The sequence below is a fragment of the Anarhichas minor genome, unplaced genomic scaffold (genome assembly GCF_050575085.1).
Source record: "Anarhichas minor isolate MPS153535 unplaced genomic scaffold, ASM5057508v1 ptg000017l, whole genome shotgun sequence".
NCBI lineage: Eukaryota > Metazoa > Chordata > Actinopteri > Perciformes > Anarhichadidae > Anarhichas > Anarhichas minor.
Window position 1 is genome coordinate 1915232 of NW_027466463.1, and position 23646 is coordinate 1938877.

The 23646-nt window shown below is 43.0% G+C and overlaps 1 protein-coding gene across 1 annotated transcript in view; it reads right to left on the reverse strand.

Annotated features, from left to right (window-relative positions):
• Positions 1–1340: 1340 nt before the first annotated feature.
• The window catches only part of reep3b (receptor accessory protein 3b), a 38561-nt gene continuing 16255 nt past the window's right edge, over positions 1341–23646 (reverse strand). The window contains exons 3-8 of the mRNA XM_076092926.1: positions 17577–17653; positions 16280–16400; positions 16059–16172; positions 11142–11307; positions 4486–4616; positions 1341–4333 (exon numbers count right to left, since the gene is read on the reverse strand). Of these exons, the coding sequence (XP_075949041.1) occupies positions 4262–4333; positions 4486–4616; positions 11142–11307; positions 16059–16172; positions 16280–16400; positions 17577–17653 (681 nt within the window). The 3' untranslated portion in view covers positions 1341–4261. The remainder of the gene's footprint in view (positions 4334–4485; positions 4617–11141; positions 11308–16058; positions 16173–16279; positions 16401–17576; positions 17654–23646) is intronic.

The window sequence follows — 23646 nt, forward strand, 5'->3', positions numbered from 1 at the left end:
TGGTATTTTTATATCTTTTTGAGTCTTATGGCCTACTACACTGTGATATTTTTATATCTTTTTGAGTCTTATGTCCTACTATACTATATTTTTATATCTTTTTGAGTCTTATGTCCTACTATACTGTGTTATTTGTATATCTTTTTGAGTCTTATGTCCTCCCATACTGTGATATTTTTATATCTTTTTGAGTCTTATGTCCTACTATACTGTGATATTTTTATATCTTTTTGAGTCTTATGTCCTACTATACTGTGATATTTTTATATCTTTTTGAGTCTCATGGCCTACTATACTATGCTATTTTTATATCTTTTTGAGTCTTATGGCCTACTATACTATATATGTATATCTTTTTGAGTCTTATGGTCTACTATACTATGATATTTGTATATCTTTTTGAGTCTTATGGTCTACTATACTATATTTTTATATCTTTTTGAGTCTTATGGCCTACTATACTGTGATATTTTTATATCTTTTTGAGTCTTATGGCCTACTACACTGATAGTTTTATATCTTTTTGAGTCTTATGTCCTACTATACTGTGATATTTTTATATCTTTTTGAGTCTGATGGCCTACGATATTATATTTTTATATCTTTTTGAGTCTTATGGCCTACTATACTATATTTGTATATCTTTTTCAGTCTTATGGCCTACTATATTATATTTTTATATCTTTTTCAGTCTTATGGCCTACTATACTATGATATTTTTATATCTTTTTGAGTCTGATGGCCTACTATACTGTGATATTTTAATATCTTTTTCAGTCATGTCCTACTATCCTGTGATATTTTTATGAAATTTGTTTCAATTTTCTAAACTTTTTTTTTTACATTTGATGGCATACTCGACAATATTTTTTATGAAATTTAATGGCATACAATATTATGAAATGTTTATTACGACACTTTTATGATATATACCATGGGATATCATTAATGCCATTGCTGCAGCATACTTTTTTGGTATTTTTATTACGTCATCACCAGTGTGAGGTCAGAAGCGTGGATCCTAATGCAGAGAAGAGGGCGGCAGGTAAAAGCACACAGAGCTTTAAGAACAAAGCCGATTTTAAAAAAAACAGTACAAACCGGCAAATAAAAGGAAGGAAATACAGCATAAAGTGTATATTTTCATGCTGTGTACTATCATGCATTTTTGTTTATTTACTGTAAAGCACTAACTGTTTTGAAAAGCGCTATATAAATGAATTAATAGATTTTTTGAGCAACAACCAAAATAATGAGAATATCATGTGTAAAAAGATATGTATAGATTATCCTTTAAATAACTGAAATAAATGATAGGAACAGACAAAACAGAACAAAAATGTTTTTTTTTTCATTGTATTGCATTTACAGTCCACACACCAGACATTTTACCCACACGGATAATAAAAAAACATCCAGCCACACATGTTCCGGGTGAGTACGTGAAGCTTCGGTATCAATATTCAGTTATGAGCATTAAAGGGCATCGTGACATGAGGAAGTTTGGCTTGTTATGGGTGAAACCTCTGCTTCAGGATCTCAGACCATGTCATGGTTTGATGATGTGCTGTCTAAAGATATGTACTATGTATACTCAGTTATTAACCCATTCCTACCATGCCAGCATGGTACAACAATATGTAAAGCAGCCACGGACACGTTTATATGATTTATTCATTCGATTTATATTACTACACGTGCAGTGTGTGTACGGTCAGATATGTTGCACTTAACCCCTCAGCTGTGCAGAAATTATAATTTGCGATCAACACGTGGCTTCAAAATTTCCTGTAGATGTTGGAGAGCTTCAAACTCATGGAAGCACTTTTTCCTTGAACTTGTTACTCTTCTGTATCGGCTTCAAGGTCTCCAAGAGTACTGCTACGTCAGGAAGTCATTTACAGCAGACAAAAACGAGCCACACTTCTAAATGTCACGAGAGCGCCGTTACTATTAGCATCCATCATCTAGAGTGATCAAAGTACAATAAATCATGAGATGACAAGCAACAGCATTGATAACAAAACTAAAGATTTGGGAGGTAAATGTGCAAAAACAGGTGGTTAACATAAAAGACTAATTTTGATTCAAACGTAACACACACACACACACACACACAAAAAAAATACAATTTAAATAGCTAAAACTAATCTTCACTGATACAAAAAAAAAAAAAACACAGCAAGAAATTTACAACCAGGCGTGTGATCGGGACACAGCCATAAAAATAGAGGCGTAAAAAGGAAGGAAACAGGAAACGGCCGTTAATAGTGAGCGGGAGTTCTGGGCCTTTATAAAGGCTGCGAGTCTGCACAGAGAAACTTGGTAGTCACTGTGTTCCATTCATTTGGTTCTCTCTTCCCTTTGGTTCCTCCTCCTCTGACAGCATCGAGGATAGTGTTCATCTGCTGGTGGTCCAGTGTCGGATTCATCCGCCTCCTAAAGTTCATGTCAGAGCCTCCCCTCCCCCGGGAAGGGGAATGTTGCATGTGTCTCACAGTAAAGGTCTCTGGCACATACAGAAGTTAATGGACTTCTACACTAACTAGGAATAAGCTCCTCGTAGATAAAATACATGCAAGGCAGCAGAAGCAACGTTTAATAGAGTCCTCCATATAAAGGGGTTTGAAGCAGAAACTATAGCTCATGAGCCATTCATCTAAACTACTTTTGGATTGTGAGGTTTTTAAAAATCTCTTCATCATGTTTTCAGTAAAGAAGAAAGCGATATAAAGTCCAATATAAACTTTGCTCAGCAGCTAGTGGCTAACGTTGTCTGCAGTAGAAGGTGGTGCAGCTGTGGGCCCAATGAAAGAAGATCACTCCGCACAGCCGAGGGTGGCAGTTCAAACCCAGAGCCCTGCAGCTTGCTAACATTAGCCACCGTTAGCATTGACGCAATGTGGCAGTCGATACCAATACCAGTGAAATTCTGTGTGAGATTCTCGGTACCCAATTTGATACCATGGTAAAAAATAAACACTTGGAGCTAGTGATAGGATGTTAAAGCTCATAATTCCCTCTCTGATATCGGTTTCATATTGCTGAGCAGACATCTCCGTCAAACAACTGGGTTTAATCAAGTTTCTCTCCAAAAAACACATCTTACAAGATCACATTTTAACACCACGATATTCGCCAAATACTAATTTTTACTGAGTAGAGCTTGAAAGCAGTTAACTCTGCAGGACTGCTGCTAACCGCTAACGTTAGCTAGCTCTCTTCCTGTTGGTACCAAGATGGATTTGTTGTTCACGTAGTGTTATCAGGGAGAAAATAGGGTGTGTCGATAGTGAGTTTACTGCGTCCGCTGTTAGCCTCGAGCTAATGGCGCCTGCGGTACTGAAAAAAAAAAAAAAGGTACAGTCACGTTTTCCGAAATTTTGGCATGGTCTTGGTACCTAAGTGTCAGTTTCCGTGACATCCCCAGCCACCGGAGGTCACTGTTGGACCTGGTGAGGCTGTAGCAGCAACCCCAGAGTGTACTGAACTGAACAAGGCTGTACTTTATTTTCTTGTGAATTCCTGTGAGCTTAAAGGAGGTTCAGTATTGGACATATTTGGTGTCTGCAGGACGTGAAATAAGCAACTGTTTGCCAACACGTTCGCCGCAACAACTTTATAAAAAAGGGTCATTTCAGCTTGTTGTGCTGCCCCCAAGTGGCCAAAATGTAAATGACAAGATATAATAATCAACAGGTGTAAATGTTATTCTGTTTGGGTCTCACTGACAAATAAAAGAGCTACAAAGCAACCTTTGGACAAGCCCAAAGGATCCCCAAAGTTAAATGATTGAACTATTCTTTAAGCCATTAAAGAATGTTTAATTAGAGTGATTAGTTAGAGTGTTCATGAACTCTTCATAAAACAATGACTTATTAGAAAGTAAGAACACAAAGCTTGCACGAAATGAAACAAAAAGCCTCAACAATCTAAAAGACTGCACGCATATCACGTCACGACTACAATTCTAACGAACAACAAATGACATACATACTAGTCCATGCAGGAAGGTACGCCATCAAACCCAAAGAAAAACATCTAAAGCTCCCAGAGAGTAGGTTCTGGTGGCATCACCAGTTTTGGATGAATTAAGTAATAAATATGTCAGAAGCTCATCATCAGAGAGATAACAGAGCTCAGCAGAGTGAGAAGTCAGACTGAGAAGAGCTGGAATACCATCCACCAATCAGCACGCTGGTCTGCAAGGTGTGAGTGTGTGTGTGTGTGTGTGTGTGTGTGTGTGTCTGCTGTATTCTCTTCACACTCCGTAGTTCACAGAGCTCAGCGCTGGTCTCTTCTTGCTTTTAATCTTCAGGGATCCGTAACGAGCCTGGAGACAAAATAACACAGTTATGAACGTGTCCGTACACCTGAGTTTATGTTCCATTATATATACCGTATGTAAAACAACCCTCTTGTTGTACTCGTGTCCTGTGTTTATCTGAACACACAGCCTCCAGCCGTGTGGACCGGAACACTTACGTCTCTGCGGACTCTGGATCGTGTGATCTTGACACTCTGCGATCGTCTCAGTCCTTTCTGAGTGACGGCCTCGTCTTCAGAGAAGATCGCCTCGGCCTCTTCGTCAGTCCTCTCCTCCGGGTCATAATAGTCTGAAAAACACACACACACACACATCAGCACTCACTGAAACACAGACTCAGTGTTTCAGACGCCATGTGTGAATAACTGAACCTGTAAGGATGAACACGTCTCACAAACGTACAGGTTGAAGCAACGGTTCTGTTCCATGTCCCTGCTCCTGGACCTTGACCTGGGAGTGTGATTGGTGGAGATAATAAAGGGCTCACTATCAGGGATGCAGGGTTTTTCTTTGAGACTTGAATGGAGGGTAGGGATGCCCCCCCGAAGCCCCCTTCTAAATGAGTAAAACCCGGAGTATCGAGGTCCGGAGTTAACGGTTCAGCTATCGGTACAATTTTAGCGTATCAAGTCATGCTTTACTCTGACACACACACACACACACACACGCAGACACTAAACTGAAGCTGAAGCTGAATATCAATCTGCACAAATGATCAGTTTCTACTGTGTGGGGAGCAGCCGTCCATCCTGGTCCACTGCAGGTAACGTGAGTGATGTCAGGAGAGCAGGCTGTCAATGAAAGCTAATGGCTCAGCTCATTGTGTAGCTGTGACTGGACTTTAAGGATTTTGGAGCTTTTTGTATCGCTGCTCAAAAAAGACTATTTGTTTACATTCAACAATAATAAGCAATGTTGATTCTTTTCTTCATTATTTGTCTTTTTTTCTCATAATATCATCAGAAAGAAGCGCTGAGGCTGTCATTATAATAGCATTGACAGTATCAAGTCTACCTCGCTGCCCGAGTGCAGAAAGAGGACATTAGAACGTGGCACAAAGACAGAAAAAGAAAATGAAAAATTGTTAAATTACAGATGGAATGACAGAAAGAAAGCATGACAGTAGTGCACACTCTGACCTCGAAATAAAATAGTGACAATGAAAGTACATTTGCTGAACTTGATGGCTGGTTCCACACTGTGGTTACAGGCCTGTGTAGAGAGGAGAAGGGAGGCAGCAAGTCCAGCAGAGGGCAGCAGACAGCCAGCAGAGCCACCGCTGCCTCCCTGTGTGCTTCTCCTCATAGAAACACAACAGCTAGAGCGGGTTCACGAGGAGAACACACTTTAGCAGCAGGATTGGAGGATAGTCACTACAGATTCCTCAAACAAGAGCGGTTTCTGATCTAATGTTGATCGAACTTAGCTTCATTAGAAGTTAGTTTCATTCAGAACAAACTGCCTGCTTTAACATCACAATGTCACGTTTACATGTTTGGCTGCCTTCTTTCCAGAAACCAAACCTATTATTAGCCCTCATGCAAATGTTCACTAATGTGCCACAGCTACATATATCAAGACCATTTCTGGAGAAATCCATAAACAGCCCAATTCATTTTACTGCATCTTCAGTTCAGATTAAAAAAGAAACAGAAGTGAAGTCCTGCAGCAGCACACGCTCTCCAGCATAGCGTGCTCTCACCAGGTGTGCAGAGTGATCACCTGATCACAGAGCTGTGTGGCAGATTGTCTCTTATTAGCATAGCTAACGCTAAATGCTATGTGTTGTGCCGTGTGCACACACTCTGGCACCTGCGCGAGAATTGGAGCGATGCCGTGAAAAAACACTAACAGGTTCTGATAGACGAAGTGAAACAAAGACGTGAAACACGTGATGGCAGCAGTATGGCAGCCGTTCAGAAGGTTTCTTTATAGTCAGAAAGGGATCAATGGACCAATGGTATTTCATTTATTTGATAATCTAATTGTTAGAATTACTCTGTTCATTACATTTCAAACTTGTTTCCTTGCGATGGACAGTTTGTGGACTGTTTCTTATCTTGGTAAGATTGTTGTGGACCACTTGTAGAATAGAGGAAATGTATTCTTGTATGGTTTCCTGCACGAGGGACAACATTGTTACCTAAAGTATTACCACCTGGTCGCCCTCTGCCCCGGCAGTATTGGTGTCCATCAGTGTTTTCTAAAGCCGAGCTAGTGTTTGAACAGCGACGTGTTTTCCATTTGTTCTGGTTCTAGCTCCCGCTGCTGCTGCTGTTGTCACATCTGGAGTCAATTAGAGAAAACCTCCCACTCTCCAGAGCTGGAAGCAACGTTTCCCTTCCCCAGAGGAAGCGGGGCGGGATGAGACGGAGGCTATCTTCACACGAGATCTCACATTCCAACACAGGATCAAAAATGCCCTCTGAATACTGAATACTGTCTGTGATGGTCGAATGGGAATCAGAATACATCACAAACACGCGAGAGCCTCGTTTTTTAGGTCTATTGATTAAAGATTCCAGTCCTGCTACTTGTGCACAGGGCTCATCTCCGCAGCTGTGACTACGGCTCGTCTCAGACCCATACGGTCCAACGTCTCCCAGCACACTGAGGAAACACAGGAACGACATGTTCCACAGTCATGTTCCAGGGTGGAATCTACATTCTCTGTCTGGACTGCAGAGAACAAATTCAAGTCATTCCAGCAAATCGCGAGTCTATTCTGTGTCGAACTCTCCAATTTGCTGTCATGTCCAGAGCTCAGGGCTTTATTAAGCAGCACTCAGCCAACAGCAGAGACCCGGAGCAGTCTGTCCAACCACAATGTTGGATTCTTTCCGTTTCACCAGAAGAAGAAAAAAGGCACAGCCTTGTGTTTTCTTGTTCTGGTGTATTCACATTGTCTCAACCTGCTGTTGAGCTTTATCTTCATTCTAAAACACACTTCTCATGGCACGCTCCAAAAACACACGTCAGAATCCACCTGTGAACTCTACACCTGTGAACTCTACACCTGATGTATCGTTGGACACAAGAGTGTTTTCTTCTTCTTAGACTCTGAAGCTCACAGACCTCAATCGTTCTATATCCGAGTCTGCTTTCATCGTCTGTTACCTCAAATAACAGAACACAGCTAAACTGAAGAAGATCAAGAAGTTTGACATTGCGTACTAAATATTTTGCACTGATCATTTATCGAGTAGCAGCAGCTTTTTCCACTTTGCAATATTTGAACACAAAATCTCTTGACCTCGTCACGCAGATGATACTCAGTTATACATGCCAGTGCAATGACTCCATCTCTACTCTCCTGAACGTCTGGATGATATAGAACAACCCAATCCACCTCATCAAACCCACTCCTAAGAAGAAGGTACTGATCCAGGTTCTTTCTCTGTCTTAATGTTGTTTGATATCCTCTTGTGGCCAAGGTATTTACCGCGCCCTCGACATAAACATGAATTATAGGGTTTATTTATAGCATCGAAAGCAAACTGCTGGTCACAATGTTAATGAAACAAAATAAAGCAGATTGATCACTTTGATCAATTAGTGATCCGCTGTTAAGAATGAAAAATCATTGTGACCGTGGGGGATGTAAGCCGGCGTCTTACATCCCCCACGGTCACCATGTAACTGCAGCATCCCTCCTCTGGACTCCTCTGGACACCAGTTTCATGCTGTCACCTCTGGACACCCGTTTCATGCTGTCACCTCTGGACTCCCGTTTCATGTTGTCACCTCTGGACACCAGTTTCATGTTGTCACCTCTGGACACCAGTTTCATGTTGTCACCTCTGGACACCAGTTTCATGTTGTCACCTCTGGACTCCCGTTTCATGCTGTCACCTCTGGACACCCGTTTCATGCTGTCACCTCTGGACTCCTGTTTCATGCTGTCACCTCTGGACACCAGTTTCATGTTGTCACCTCTGGACTCCTGTTTCATGCTGTCACCTCTGGACACCAATTTCATGTTGTCACCTCTGGACACCCGTTTCATGTTGTCACCTCTGGACTCCCGTTTCATGTTGTCACCTCTGGACACCTGTTTCATGCTGTCACCTCTGGACACCAATTTCATGTTGTCACCTCTGGACACCTGTTTCATGTTGTCACCTCTCGACTCCTGTTTCATGCTGTCACCTCTGGACACCTGTTTCATGCTGTCACCTCTGGACACCTGTTTCATGTTGTCACCTCTGGACACCTGTTTCATGTTGTCACCTCTGGACTCCTGTTTCATGTTGTCACCTCTGGACCTGTTTCATGCTGTCACCTCTGGACACCAATTTCATGTTGTCACCTCTGGACACCCGTTTCATGTTGTCACCTCTGGACACCTGTTTCATGTTGTCACCTCTGGACACCTGTTTCATGTTGTCACCTCTGGACACCTGTTTCATGTTGTCACCTCTGGACACCTGTTTCATGTTGTCACCTCTGGACACCTGTTTCATGTTGTCACCTCTGGACACCTGTTTCATGTTGTCACCTCTGGCGTCGCTCTGCTGTATTCTCTGATTAAGTCAAAATATTCCCCAAAAATACTTTTGAGAAAAGGGATTGCTCCAGAAACATGTTAGTGGACAATGCAATACGTCGGTGCCATGTTCTTTGTGCATACCAAGGGCAGCAGGTTCATCTGAGAGAGGGCCAATATTCAACAAGAACAAATCCATCCAAACAGCAAGAAACTGCATTTGTTGGGGACTATTTTCAGCGGCGGATTGACCCCACTTGGTGCTCTAGTGAGTATTAGTGGCAGCAGGACGGTGTGTGTGGGACGGAGTGAAAATAAACTACAGTGTGTGTTCATGGTAATGACGGAGCATGTCATCAGTGGGGCTCACTGATGTATTTTTAGTAGTTTCTGGAGAACAATGGAGCTCTATGACACAAAGCACGAAGATATTTTAGGCTTTGACGCACACACAACACATGTAAGTGGATACATTCATTGGTGGGATCTGTTGACAGTAAGATAAATATGGAATATCAATAGAGTTATCCTTTGAGTCTTATGTTTAACAAAACATTAATCTGGAGAAAACCATTGTCGCCTGAGAGCTGAGGACCTCCAACATGACCACCAGAGGGTGTGTGATAGCCTCCACAGCAGTGAAAGAGAGCAGTTGGAGGGTAAGAACATCTCTTCCTCCCTTCATCTCTGCCGGATGGCTGAGCTGAATACGTAATCCAGTCTTTCCCTCTCTCAGTATGCTAATGCTGTCCACCAGCCCTCGCTTCCCTCCGTCCATCCACCTCTTCTTCTTCCCATTCACTCCCTCTCCATCCATCCCTTACATCTTCACTCTCCTCCTATACATTCATCTCAGTTGTCTCCTCCACCCCCATCCCCCTACTCTCTCCCTCTCCACGCCTCACTGGCTGTGTGTGTGTTGCAGAGATAGACAGACAGAAGGAACACAGAGAGAGTGTGTGTGTTTGACATTCCACCAGCATCCCACTCAACCTCATCTCATCTGTCTGCTGGAAAGTCATCTCACACACACACACACACACACACACACACACACACACACACACACACACACACACACACACACACACACACACACACACACACACACACACACACACACACACACACACACACACACACACACACACACAAAAAAAGAAGAGAGGCCAGAAGGGAAGGAAGACTACAAAGACAAAGCGATAAACATAAAAGCAAAAATATCCAGCTGATGTGGCTAATTGACACAACCCAGTGATATTGATAGCATAGTCTGTGTGTCTTAAGTTAGGAAAATATTCGGGGTGTTTCGCCTAAAATTGTCTGTATTTGCACTATTTTTCCAAACCGAATTATGGACAAAGAAACCTTTCCCGAGGTTAGGCTGATATCAAATCCCTGTGTTACAGTCTTGACTCCGGCAATCCTCTATAATCAGTGGTGTTCCTCCTGAATTACTTGGGTTTCTCATTTTTTTAAGCTTTTTCCCACAGTTTCTCCCATGTCATCTTATCAAACAAATACAAAAGGGAGTAATGTAACGTACATTTGTTGATAGCACATATGTCTTCTTATTCTTGTTACTATTTAGCATAAACTACTCCCACGGATCCTATCATGCTTTGGCTGATGGATACGGAGTCAGTGAGCGAACAGCTATTCCTATAGTTGGCCTCTATTTGGTTACACTTTTTAGAGAATCTGTACCGCTTCCGCCAGTTGCTGTTTAAACTGGAAGCAGGGTGGTACACACAGCAATCGCTGCATTACTTTTAATACTGGAGAAGATGTCTAAACGTGGTGGTTGTGAGGAATGTCTAGGATTGCTGAGTGGATTTAAGTGCACGTGTATTCTCACTGGACATCTCTATCGCTGGAAAGAGCATGCGTCCTGATTGTGTGCAAGCTTTACCGCAAACTATGAAAATCAGGTTCTACGCTTTTCATCTTCATCTAAAATATAGGATGTTTGGAGTTTGTACGTAGTTATATTACCTGGCTAGATCCACATACACATTCCCAGTGATCATTCCTAAATCTACGATGAAGCCTATGGCTGACCAGGCTTTGGCCACCCAGGCCCAAAGACAACATGCCCCATGAGAGCCGGCTCTCGAGCCGTCTATGTACACTATTCTGTTGTGTATAGAACACTTTAGCTTATCACATATTTGATCCCCTTTTATGTGAAGCGCACGGTGACCCCTTTGGTCTCAATTTCTAGTTTCAAGTCTTCTTCAATGCAGCATGATGTTCATTTAGTCCATTTAGAGTCCAACAGACTCTAGGTTTGTGTAGGTGTGTGTAGGTGTGTGTGTGTGCGCGTACCATCTCCGTCGGCAGCGTCTGTGCTTTGAGATCTCCTGACGGCCGGGTTGGCTGAGCGGGAGCTGTACTGGTAGAGCTGGTTTCCTTCTCCGTCGTCCTGCCGGCTAATCTGAGTGAGGTCGTGCATACTCAGGCTACGAAGCCTCTCTGTGATGGCGCCCTGACCCTGTGTGACACACACACGCACACACACACACACGTCAATACTACATCAGCAGCAAACAGCACTTCAGACCTCTCAGAGAACCAAAGGACCAGACACACTGATGATGTGAGTGTCTGACTGAACCCTGACTACCAGCTCCTCCCTCCACATCTACAGACGGAGAGAGGTCGGGTGGTTCCAGCTGAATATCTGGACGTCAGAAACAAACTCAACATGTGTGGAAGAAAAGTATGTGATGTGACATTTCAGGAGACTTTTAAAGTGCACTGAGCTTTTCATCGTTTTGCTCTGAACCTTTGTGTTTTGGCTCATGGAGTATTTTCATATTTTCAGACTTTAGAATTATTATTTAAACGGTGTTTTCTTGTAAACATTACTGCAGTCGACTTGCTGACTTAGTTCTAAAGACATTTTCTTTAAAATATAAAATTAAATAAAACAATTAAATAAAACAGTTTAATTAATGTCCTTCATTGGCCACACTACTGGACACAATGACATCGTGCTGCCATTGTTTTAATATTGCATGACACATGCTGGGGTCAGAGGTCATACACAGATGCATTTAACATTCATTTCATAACCATATCATGGTTACTGTGAGTCATCTACACTGATTCTACATTAGAACTAATGTGACATATTATGTAGTTTACGACATTGTGCAGATCAGTATCTGTCCAATGACTTGACCAGAGAACTGATGAGGCAAATCAATACAGCTCACTCAAACTCACCACTGAAGCACATAACAGGCTTTGATCACTATGGATATTATTAACAAGAAACCAACATTCTACAGTGATGAAGACATGGAAACAGTTCACAAAATGAGCAGCAGCAACAAGGGAGGAACGAAAATCAGAAGCAGGAAGAACACGTCAAGTGTGATCATGAAATGAAAGGTTTAAACAGGGGTACAAAGAATCCTCCAACTACGGGATATGAATTAAGAACAATTCGATTCTAACCAATGAGGTTAATGGGTTTGCAAATGCTGAATTATTTATTATTTATTTCAACACTAAGAACAAGATGGAAATAAACACCAAGATGTAACCAGGTCTGCTAAAAGAACAGAAGATCAAAGGATGGGGAAACATGGCATCATGGGATAATAGTGCTGGTATGAAATAGAAAAGTCTGTCCATGCTGCTTACACTGACTGGTTCTATGTCCCAGAGTAGCCTGATGAAGCACACAAACCCTGAAGAAAGGAGGACGTCAGTACAGAGAGAGAAGAAGAGAAACAAAGTCACAAGAGGGTTAGCTAGTGGGCAAGCTGGGGCAGAACCACACAACATCATCCTGACCAGATAATAACCACAGAATAGAAACCACACGATGGAGCAGGAGCCCAGAAGAAGTGAAACCCGTTTCCCCACCACAGGCTTCTCAGGTCGCACCATAGTAAGCATTACACCAGACATATTCCATAGACCGAGGCTGTGGAGCAGCAGAAATACGCGTTCCACCTAGCCCCGCCCTACTGTGCTGTGATTGGCTAGAGCTCGTAACCTCGATGCGTCCTTGGATGCTATGCGGAATTATGAGTGACAACTTTTTCAGCTCTCTTTCCTGTAACCAATGTAGCATGAAAGCACGCTAGCTAGTGAACTAGCCAGCCTCTAACTGAGTAACAATGAACAACATAATCCTTTAGCCACACCCTCTCATTGAGAGGAAAGCACATCGTCAGCCCAGATCAGGACTATTTGGTTTAGCTCAATTTCTGAAAGCAGTGTAGATTTAAGCATGGTGGTACAGCTAGTTAGCCTGCTAACAAGCTAGCCGCTAAATGAGTCAAATTTAACAACTTCATCCAAAAACTCTTTGCACATTGCTATCACCGAATAATCACCCAATCACAGAATAGTAGGGCGGGACCAGGCGCAACAGGAACATGCCTTTTAATGACCTTCAATCATTTCAAAACAAAGAACAGGACTAGTTGTATCAGCTATCCATAAATTCATGACTAGCTTTAGTGCCTCGTTTCAGACGAGTGATTAACAAAATCAGGTTCCAACATTAAAACATCAGAAATGACTCAGGACCGTTTCTAGGAAACATCCAGAACGCGGTCCAATAAATAGCAACAACTCCGTCAACCTGAAGTCACTGTAGCATCACTGGCTAGTGTTAGAGGCACAAAAAACATAAACAAATATGAATAAAGGTATTTATTTCATTTATGTGAATACGTGGGTTGGTCGTATAATAATGATTTCCTCAGCTAGTCAAATGTTATTAACATTTTGTTGTATTATTTTTGTGAATTGTTATGAACCCGGGTGGCACAGGGCCGGTTAGGTTCATCTGTGACTCTACCTGTCCAGGGTGGGGCGTACTGGCTCACGGGGGCCCGACCAGAGGTGAGCCTCGACACCGCTATCGCTCACACACCAGAGAGCACAGCAACAACAGCAACAATTGATGTACTTGCATGATTCTTGCGCCCACGTGCTGAATGCACTTATTGTATTTGCTTGGGATAAAAGCGTCAGCTACATAAATATAATATACTGTAATTGAAGGGAGCAGTAAGGACAGGACAGGTCTGCTTCTTCACACCTGCGGAGGCTTTACAGATGCAATTTAGATGAGCCTCAGGCTACATGCACATCAGTATGCACATGAGAGGGTGGTGCATATAGCAGCTGGAAATGTGTGTGACTTTCTTACTCAATAAATGCCAAAAGGCTGAGATGCATTTGTAAACCAAAAGCGTGGCTCCAGTCTCTGCTGAAATCTTTCAAAGTGCTCTCTGAGCGGTCGGCCAGGTTCAGACAGATGGATCTTATGTGCGATGCAGCTGGTTGTATTGTACAAGCCAAGGTTATCAAATTCCGGCTTAAAACACACAAAGCTTTTAAGGGATTTGAAATAGCACTGTGACCTAAAACGGTGATGATAAAACATGGAGGGAGAGGGAATAAGAGAGAACCAACACAGAGCAAGGGAGGCAACAGAAATAAAAGGAATATAAGGGGAGAGACGAGAACATGTTCCAGGCAGAGAAGAGGCAATAAAAAGAGCAAACAGAGCGTGGTAGAGAGAGACAGCATGAGATTAGAGTGCTGGAGAGTGAGAGAAGCAGTGATTGATGGCAGCTTTAACATTAGCAGAGAAAACTAACGAGTCCCACACTGGTACCACTATAAGGAAGGACACATACACTGCAGTTCTCTTAGTTCACAGAGCCACTCCCTTGGCATTGATCCTTCTGATCCCAATCTCCTTTGTTACAATATATATGCGCCTTAAATCATTCACTTCTTCGTGGTTTTATTAGATGGGACTCACAGAACACTTGGCCTAAATTAAAGTCCAACACAAAGAGTACCAGTGGGCCACGCTCTCAAAGGAGGATGTTTGAAGAGCTTGAGAACCAGTGGAGAAGGTACACTTTATTCATCCCGCAAGGAGAAATTACATGTTTTACTGTAATTAATTAATGAATTAATATATATATATATATATATATATATATATATAGCAGTTGGGGGTCCATTGCCTTGCTCAAGTCAGCTGTGGCATGTAAAGTTAGCATGTATTCTAGCATGCATCTTATTTACTTGCCACACTGAGCCGCGGATGTAAATTGGTTGAATGGGCAGAATATGCCGTTTTGTGAGCTGAACTGAAAACTATGGAAACCTTGAGAACCTTGAGAGCCTTGAGAACTGCCTTTGCAAAGGCAACACCGTGTTTTTCTCGCAAGCCAATCAGAGCAGACTGGGCTGTTTCAGGATGGGGGCCTTAAAGAGACGGGAGCTAAAACGTTGCGTTTCAGACCGAAGGTGACTCCAGGTACATTCAGACAATCTGGGAAAAATAAAGTGTTTTCAACATTAAAGCATGTAAACATGTTCTAGTAGAAACCCAAAATACAAGCATGAACCTGAAAATGAGCAGGATATGTCCCCTTTAAACTGGCATTGTGCCGGTCAGGTTTTGAATCACACCATATCCCACGTATGGTCAGAACCACAACAGACCTCAAAACCAGGATACTAGTGCATGTAAGCGTATCTAGTATTGCATGCTCCTTACTTCACAATCGTATCGGTCTTATTTAACCATGTTCTCAATCAAGCTAAAGCTATGCTAGATAGCATCCGCTGTGAACTTTGAATAGTAGATGCCCACTGACTGGGATTACCTCAGTGCACTGAGGCCTTAGATAGGAGATCAGTAGGGATTATCTGACACACTCAGGTATTCACATGATGCTGATGGAAACAGTTCACACACACTTCATTTATACTGACTCTGAAGTTAAGATCTTATTCAGGATTGGCTGCAGCTTGTTGCGCAACTCTCCTGCATTCATTTACACACCGATCCCAGTACATCTGCGTGTGTGTTCTATGACGTGTGGCAGAGCGAGCCGAGTGAGTAGGTTCTGTTGGTTGAATTTAGCGAAATAGTCTGCTGCATTGCTTTACTGCATAAAAAAAACAGGAAGAGAACACTGTTTCTCACAAAGTCAGACAGGAAAGAGAATTAAGAAAATGCTATTCATCAGAGGCCGAGATGCTCGGGAGTGGGGACAGGAAGCCGTGGTATTTATGGGAAATGTCTTAACTTGATGAAATACCAAAGAGTCAGATATAGGCTACAAACTGCTGGGCCGTTGGTAAATACAGAGCGACATCTTTAGTAAATCAAAGATGAAAAAAGAGAGGAAAAGTAGCTCCTTTAAAGAAGTATCAAAGAGAACGTAGAGAAGAGCCAGGGACACTTGCCTTGACAGCTGCAGTGACGGCGGCAGTGGCTGCTATGCTCAGTCCCTGCTTGCCAAAGTTCACCATGGTCTCGTAGCTCCTCTCTTTGGCCTGCACGATGTACTCATCTATTTCCTGCAGGGGACACAATCAATAACTTCTCTAGCAGACAATATCGAGTACAAAGTAGTGCAACTGTAAGAGTCTGGACAGGAAATACGCATACGGATGGGTGATCTTACCCTCTCTCTGGAGGACAGCAGAGGGTGCAGACACTTCCTGTAAATGAGACTTGCTCCTCTTGTGTAGGGGGACAGCAGCCAGATCACAAAGGCTATCTTCAGCTCGTAGTACAGAGGAAACCTGGATGCACGCACGCACACACGCACACACCCCAACATTAATAAGGGCTGGAACTTCATTTGGGCACAGCTCCTAGGTGCAGATTATACAAATAAAGGATCAGAATGAGCAAACAAACAAAAGACTAGTTGGACGGTGCGTCAACCACCAAGTGCTTGTGCTACAAATGTTTGTTTCGGTTTCAAATGGTGTTTCCCACAACGCCCCCTGCTGGTCAGTAGAGAGAATGCCAGTTTAAGACACTTTAGCATCAACTTCACTGGACAGAACCTGAGGTTGCCTCCTGCTGACAACATTATGGAAAGAAGCTACAGAGAACATGTTGTTACATAGCACTGGGACATGACTAACAGCATTTATTTATTTAGACTGAAAGGAACAGGGTGAAACACAAACGTATAATTGGTTGACGCATCAACGCGGCATTGGAGCGCTGGGAAAGGTTGAGAGTAGCTCAACTTTTGATTTGTAGGGGTCAGCGGTTTGTAGCTTCATGTCAGCGGCTTCCATAGAAAAATGACTTGAAGAATGTTGCCGTGTCGTTCGTAGCGTGAAGGCAGAAATGTTAAAAGATGTTCAACGTCATGGCTGAATGCTCAGCTGATTTCAACTGTGTGGCTGCAACACAAGATTTCAGAACGAGACTCGTCCTTGAGCGAGACTTGGTTAAACACAACCACTTGTAGTGGACGTACATTGATGGTGAGGACTCGAGCGACTCCATTACAGCTCCCTCAATACTGGACCACATGCTGTAGTCCTCATCAGTCACTGAGACACAGAGACATGGGAGAGTAGGGTCCAGGATGGAAAATACCAAAGTTACCCTTTAGGGGAAATATTCTAATCTGTTGGGAAACTGTTCGACACAACATTGGTCCCATTCTCCATGGAAACATAAACTTACTTTAAAAATAAAACCTAACATCAGCCCCACTTGTTGTCTGTCAAACATATTCTCCCATCGGTCACCCTCATTACTACAAGGCCTTTCTAATACAATGGTTGACAGTGGAATTACATATATCAGCATCATTTATATCAGCAAGATCATTTCCACCGGGGATAGAATCCTCCCGTCACCACAACACAGAGTACAAACCAGAGGAGAGGTTAAGATCACGATGAAGTGTCATCTTAGATATGACCATGTGTGTGTGTGTGTGTTTAACTCACCATGCCAGTGTGAGGTCGGTGATGGTCTCCACCACAGTGTAGAGGGCAAACACAATCCAGTACATCATCCATCGTACCTACACAGACACACACGAACAGAGAGCACACTGAGCAACAGAGCGCCACACTTAAGAAAAGCACCGTCTGCTTGATATGGAACAAAAAGCGCCCGAGACCTCTAAAAGGGACTTTCATTTTGTGTTGATTTTGGTGGACCATGTGGAATAAAGCGGTAGTGTTTCACAGCACCAGAGTCATCTTTCTCCCTTTAGCAGGCCCAGCAATATGGGCCAGCAGCGTGGTGTCGGTGTTGGCTTCAAGTGGGGACTGGAGGAGCAGCGAGGAGAAGCTCTGCTCCTGGAGGAGGAGACCCAGCCGCCGGGCGCTGAGGCCTCCTCCTCCAGCCGGAGCGCCTGACTGCAGGTGGAAGGCTGCAGTGAAGCAGACCCGGTGGCACCGATCACAAGCATTAAGAATAACTACTCGCGGATGTTTCTCATTCTCATATAGAGCCATCAGTACTGTTTCATAACCAAGTTCCTCACAGTAACTTTAAAATATTAAATTGCCAAAGTTGCCAGTGGGCAAAATGCTACCTCAATCCCCAGCAAGGGCATTTAGAATGTCTTTGACACTTGCACTACTGTCTTTTCAAAATACATGAAAAGAAACAGCTTTATCCAACGTGCGCAGACTCCTAAACCCGGGATATGAACAAACACTGACTTCTACCTTTACACCGCTCCTGGGCAGACCAAGGTGTGCTGCCACTAGGGCTGGATATCGTTTAAAAATGTACGATACCACTAGAAATATCAGTGCCCTTACAGTGCTACTGACAACAGCAAAACAGCTTTCATGAAGTGAAAACACACTGTGATAGAGTTTAAGTTCTGAGACAAAAACACAGAAAACTCAAACTCGCATATTCCTCTCTATGGTCTGTTTGACTCTAAATGGACCATAATGTACTAAATGAACATCTTGCTGTATTCAAGAAGACTTGAAACTAGAGATTGAGACCATAAACTCATGTTTACAATGTTTACTGAGGTAATAAATCAAGAGAGAAGTAGAGTCATTTTCTCATAGACTTCTATACAACCAGAGGTTCATTGTATGTAGGAGTGTCCTCCAGCTTCAGAACATGTCGTTTCCATTGGAGACAAAATGTTTATTTCATACGTAGAGATATGTTATGTACATAATTATTGAGTTACTTGTATGTGTTTAAATGGTTTTTAATATTGTGTTTGTTAAGTTTCTCTTCTGTTGTGTGTTGTTGAATGAGAGATCTCACAGATGTGTTTATTCAAATTGAACAAAAAGCCAATACACATAGTTTAGAGAAAAAGAAAGTACTTGGTAAGAGTTGCAGGATCTGAGGTTCATACGGATTTCTCCTCTTTCCTTTCACCCCGCACCTCTTTCCCTTTCAGGCCTGTCGTCCTGAAACCGAGCTTCAGGATTTGATTGGATTTCTCCCTTTGCTTTCATGCTGGATTGTGCCGCCCTCGCTGCTCCCTCCGTCCCTCTTCGAGGGCTTTCCAGGCTCTTCTGCGCTGGATTTCCATATCAAAGCCGGCGGTAGACGGTGGCGGGCGGGCAGACGGTCACATGGCAGGCTAGTGGTATTAGCCAGTCCCGACCGTTGCCGCATGACTGAGCACACACTGACACTAGCTAATGAAATGTCAGAGTGTGTGTGTGTGTGAGGGACTAAAGTCTGCGTTTGAAAGAGGGAGAACAAGAGAGGGACACACACTCACCTGAACACGAGCACAAACTCTCAGAATCACACACGTCTGCAGTCTGACTCACATTTGTGCTGGACTCACACACACACACACACACACACACACACACACACACACACACACACACACACACACACACACACACACACACACACACACACACACACACACACACACACACACACACACACACACACACACACACACACGAGAAACTGAGCCAGTGAGGCAGAGAGGACATCTAATTTATACATTTCAACCCACTTGTGTGCCTCCACTGCTTCTGTCTGTCTTCAACATCTCCCCTTTCATCTTCATCTTCATACCCCCTTCTCTTTCTCTCTCAGCGCAGGTTTGTTCTCTCTCTCCCTCCCTCCTTCATCTCATCAGCGGGGGAAGACATTAAGAGGTAACCTCAGTGAAATATACAGCGGCCATTGTGCCTTCCTGAGGCAATAGCAGACATTTACTGGCCCCGTCTCTGAATAACTGCTTTCCATTAAAAGAGAAAGGGGCAGAGAGAAAACCCCCTGACATCAGCTCTTTCCAGCCAAAGGGCCCTGTGCTAACGTTAAACGTGGTGGAGAGAGCGGGGCAGCAGACGAGACTGACCAATAGGCTCAGCCAGTAAATAACAACACCGTCAGTTTAAGCACAAGAGGGCTGTGATTATGTTTATTATCCACAAATGAGCGGAATATTTTCTCGTTTAAATCGGCCAATAGTTCGGTCTATAAGATGTTGCAAACAAGCTTCGTAATAGTCTTTGATGTCAATTCAAACCAGATTTCTTTTAAGTTTCATATTTATTCTCATCATCTTCCTTGTTGCCAGTTTTTGGTTCACTTTATAAAAAGAAAAGAAATGAAGTTGAATGACATCTTAGGTAAAGAGGTCAAACTGAAACATCACAGCATGGTGTACATCTGTGTTGTAGCCATCACAACCTCTTCAATTCTAATTGCTTGTTTTGTCGAGCGATTGATGGACTTCTTGTTTGCAGGTTTCTGCACCCTAAGAGCATGAAAGCAAAGCACAACCCCACGGTGGATTGTCTCTGTGTCGATGTGGATCGTAAACATGTATTACATCACCCTTCAGCTGTTGTGTGCACATCTTTAATCTCTCAGACATTATTCCCTCTCATCTGGGAACTACTGTAGATGGTGCTGAGCGCCTACCTGAGCCATGAGTGAGGGCTGGATGTATTCCAGGACCAGACATGGACAAAGGACGCATACACAGTTCTGTTTAAACTACATTTGGTGTCTGCATACACAAGAGAGTCCTGTCAGTCCCACCACTCTGCTGCTCTGCTGTTTTACATTAAAAGGCCATCATCCCTCCCTTTCCTGGTAGACTTTTTAATCTGAAACATGTGCAGGAAGTTCTGAGCCCCATTGACAGCAGCTTTAAAGCGACTGCAAAAAAACCAGAAATAATTGGTGAAAGAAATCTTTAAAAAGTGAAAGTGTTCTCTGCAGAGTGGAAAGAACAACTCATCCAACTATAAAGACTGAAATCTCTGTTTCTCGCAAAGCACTCATCTGACCTGCCTCACACTTGGCGTGTATTGCTAAGGATGTGCTTTTTTTAAAATGATTTGGTGCAATTTGGACACGCAACATGTTCAATATTAATAAACTTTGAATAAACAAGCACACGACGTTCTGAAGGGCGGAGCTTCAGCGCTCAGCTGGCTCACACATGTCGTCAGCAGCGGGGCAGACAGACGCCCATCAACTGCACTTCACTTTGGCTGCTGCAGATAGCTACCAGGAGGCAACCTCCGGTTCTGCAGAGAGAAGACGATGCTGAAGTGTGTTAAAGCTGCATTCTCTCTAGTGTCCACCGGGGGGCGACTCCTCTGGTTGTATAGAAGTCTATGAGAAAATGACTCTACTTCTCTCTTGATTTATTACCTCAGTAAACATTATAAACATGAGTTTATGGTCTCAATCTCTAGTTCCAAGTCTTCTTCAATACAGCATGATGTTCATTTAGTACATTATGGTCCGTTTAGAGTCACACAGACCATAAAGCAGGGAATGCTTTAGGGCGGGACTACTGTGATTGACAGGTCGCTGCCACTACCAGAGCTGTTTACGACGTCTTTGCGTCCCACCTCCACATTCCAAACATGGTAACTTCTGTTCATTGGTTGCGCAAAAAACAAAATAGTGACGCCCAAATCACTGAACTGAATGCTTCAAAACCAACGGGGGACGTCACGATGACTACGTATTCAGTGTATGTTTACAACAGTGATAACGTTACCGCAGCAAAATAACTCCACTAAGCCCGGCCGGCTGCGTTCGAATATTAAATATGATATTAGCAGCGGACTGTTCACACCGTGCGTTCACTGAAGAATGATTAAGCGGCTCTCACATCTCTGATAACAATCTGGATAAACTGACCACATACTGGGAATCTAAACAGCTACTATCTCACATAATAGAACTTATATCAACTCAACAGCATTTATTAACAGTACGCAAAACTATGAACTATGAACAGTAACACTTTGAATGCAGCACAGTACAAGTGCTGCATTCAAACGTTATTTCAGGTGAAGAGTGAAAGACAGACATCAGCAGCATAACGTACTTAGATTTATTAATGTCTGCTCAAGGTGGAGCTTTCACTTCTAACACCATGCTGGATAGATTGACCAATGATGAAGCATCACATGTGAATCTGCAGCGTAACAGCGTTTCTCTGTCAGGTAAATGTAGTACAATGTGTTCCTCTGAGGTAGAAGTACACAGTAAGTAGTACACAGTTGAGTTGCAAGTTGTATAAGCACTTTGGGGCCATTTGTAAGTTATTTGGGGTACAGTGAGTTAGAATAGTAACATCATTGATTGTTTTTCATATCTAAACGTTATAATATATCTACAGCTGCTTGGGGCCCTTTTAGTTTGGCCCCCAGGCAGTCCTCCTCTCTTCTGGCGGTTTGGTAACAGTAAAGTCCGGCCCTGGTGTGTTCTTCCTGAACCACGTTTGTCCTCTGTGTTTGTGACAGTGAGTAGCTGTGACTTGGGAGTGTGCGGTGTGCTCGCAGCAGCACCACTGCACTGATGACACTGACTCTCCCATGTGGTCTATGGGAGTACGGGTCATTCCACCCTCCTCGATGGGCTTCTCTGGGTATCTGTACTCATCAGAACAGTTTGCTGCAGAATGCTGCTGGGCATCAGTTTAAATGTGTCTCTGACAGGTCAGGAATCAACTTACACAGCACATAATACAGTGCTATAATTATGTAGGATTGAGCTTCGACATTCTTTATGAAAAATATTGTTACACAACTGAGAAGACTGACGGCCTCAACAGTAAGCGTATCATATTGAATCTAAATGTGTGTACATTAACGTCGCCATTGAAGCTGACACTTCATCTTAAGTCAGTCCAGGAGCAGAATGTGCTTAGAAGATAAGGTCGCTCGTCTAAACTGACACAAATAAAGAAATACACCGTATCCACAATCACTTCTTGGTGCTTCCTGGTTCAAGTCTGCTCAAGTCAGGCTGGATCCAGAGCGCTCTGCATAGAGGCCCATTTGTCTGAAACAGAGATTTTAACTGCCCTCATTCAACACGCTATCATTCCTGTGTCAACAGCGGATGGGTATCAGAGATGGAGCGAGGGATAGTGGACAGCCATGCTAATCCTAACTGAATGGTGTCCAGTACTGTTAATGAGGGAACAAAGAGCCTGGAAGGAGGGAGCAGAGTTTCAACCACAGGTTTGACTTTCACCAGAGCGGAGTGTGTTCTCACCTCTGGTGACACTGGGACTGGGAGGCATGTCTCTCAGCATGCGCCCATGTGTCCTATACACACATACACACACAGTGAAGTAAAGAAACAACATAAGAAACAGGGCCGGGCCCTTTGAAATGAACGCTTGGAGCCAGCTTCGTCATGAACTGGAGTAACCTCTGGCTGTAGCTCAAGTCACATGAAATCAGACACAGGCCTGTTCCTTCAATCATGTGAATGAGAAAACTGAGTTCAGTCTGGTGAACTGGTTTGGGTTAGATGATGGTGACAGTGGATGCTGCTCTGGTGAGATCCGGTCTTCATACACTGATTCAGCTCTCCTCTTTTCTGAAGGGGGCCTCAAGTGTGAAGCTGAAGTCTTCCATCCACATTTAAAAGAGGAGATAGACAGCTATATATATATATATATATATATATATATATATATATATATATATATATATATATATATATATATATATATATATATATATATATATATATATATATATATATAGGCCGGTTCAGGTTAGAAGTAGAAACCGC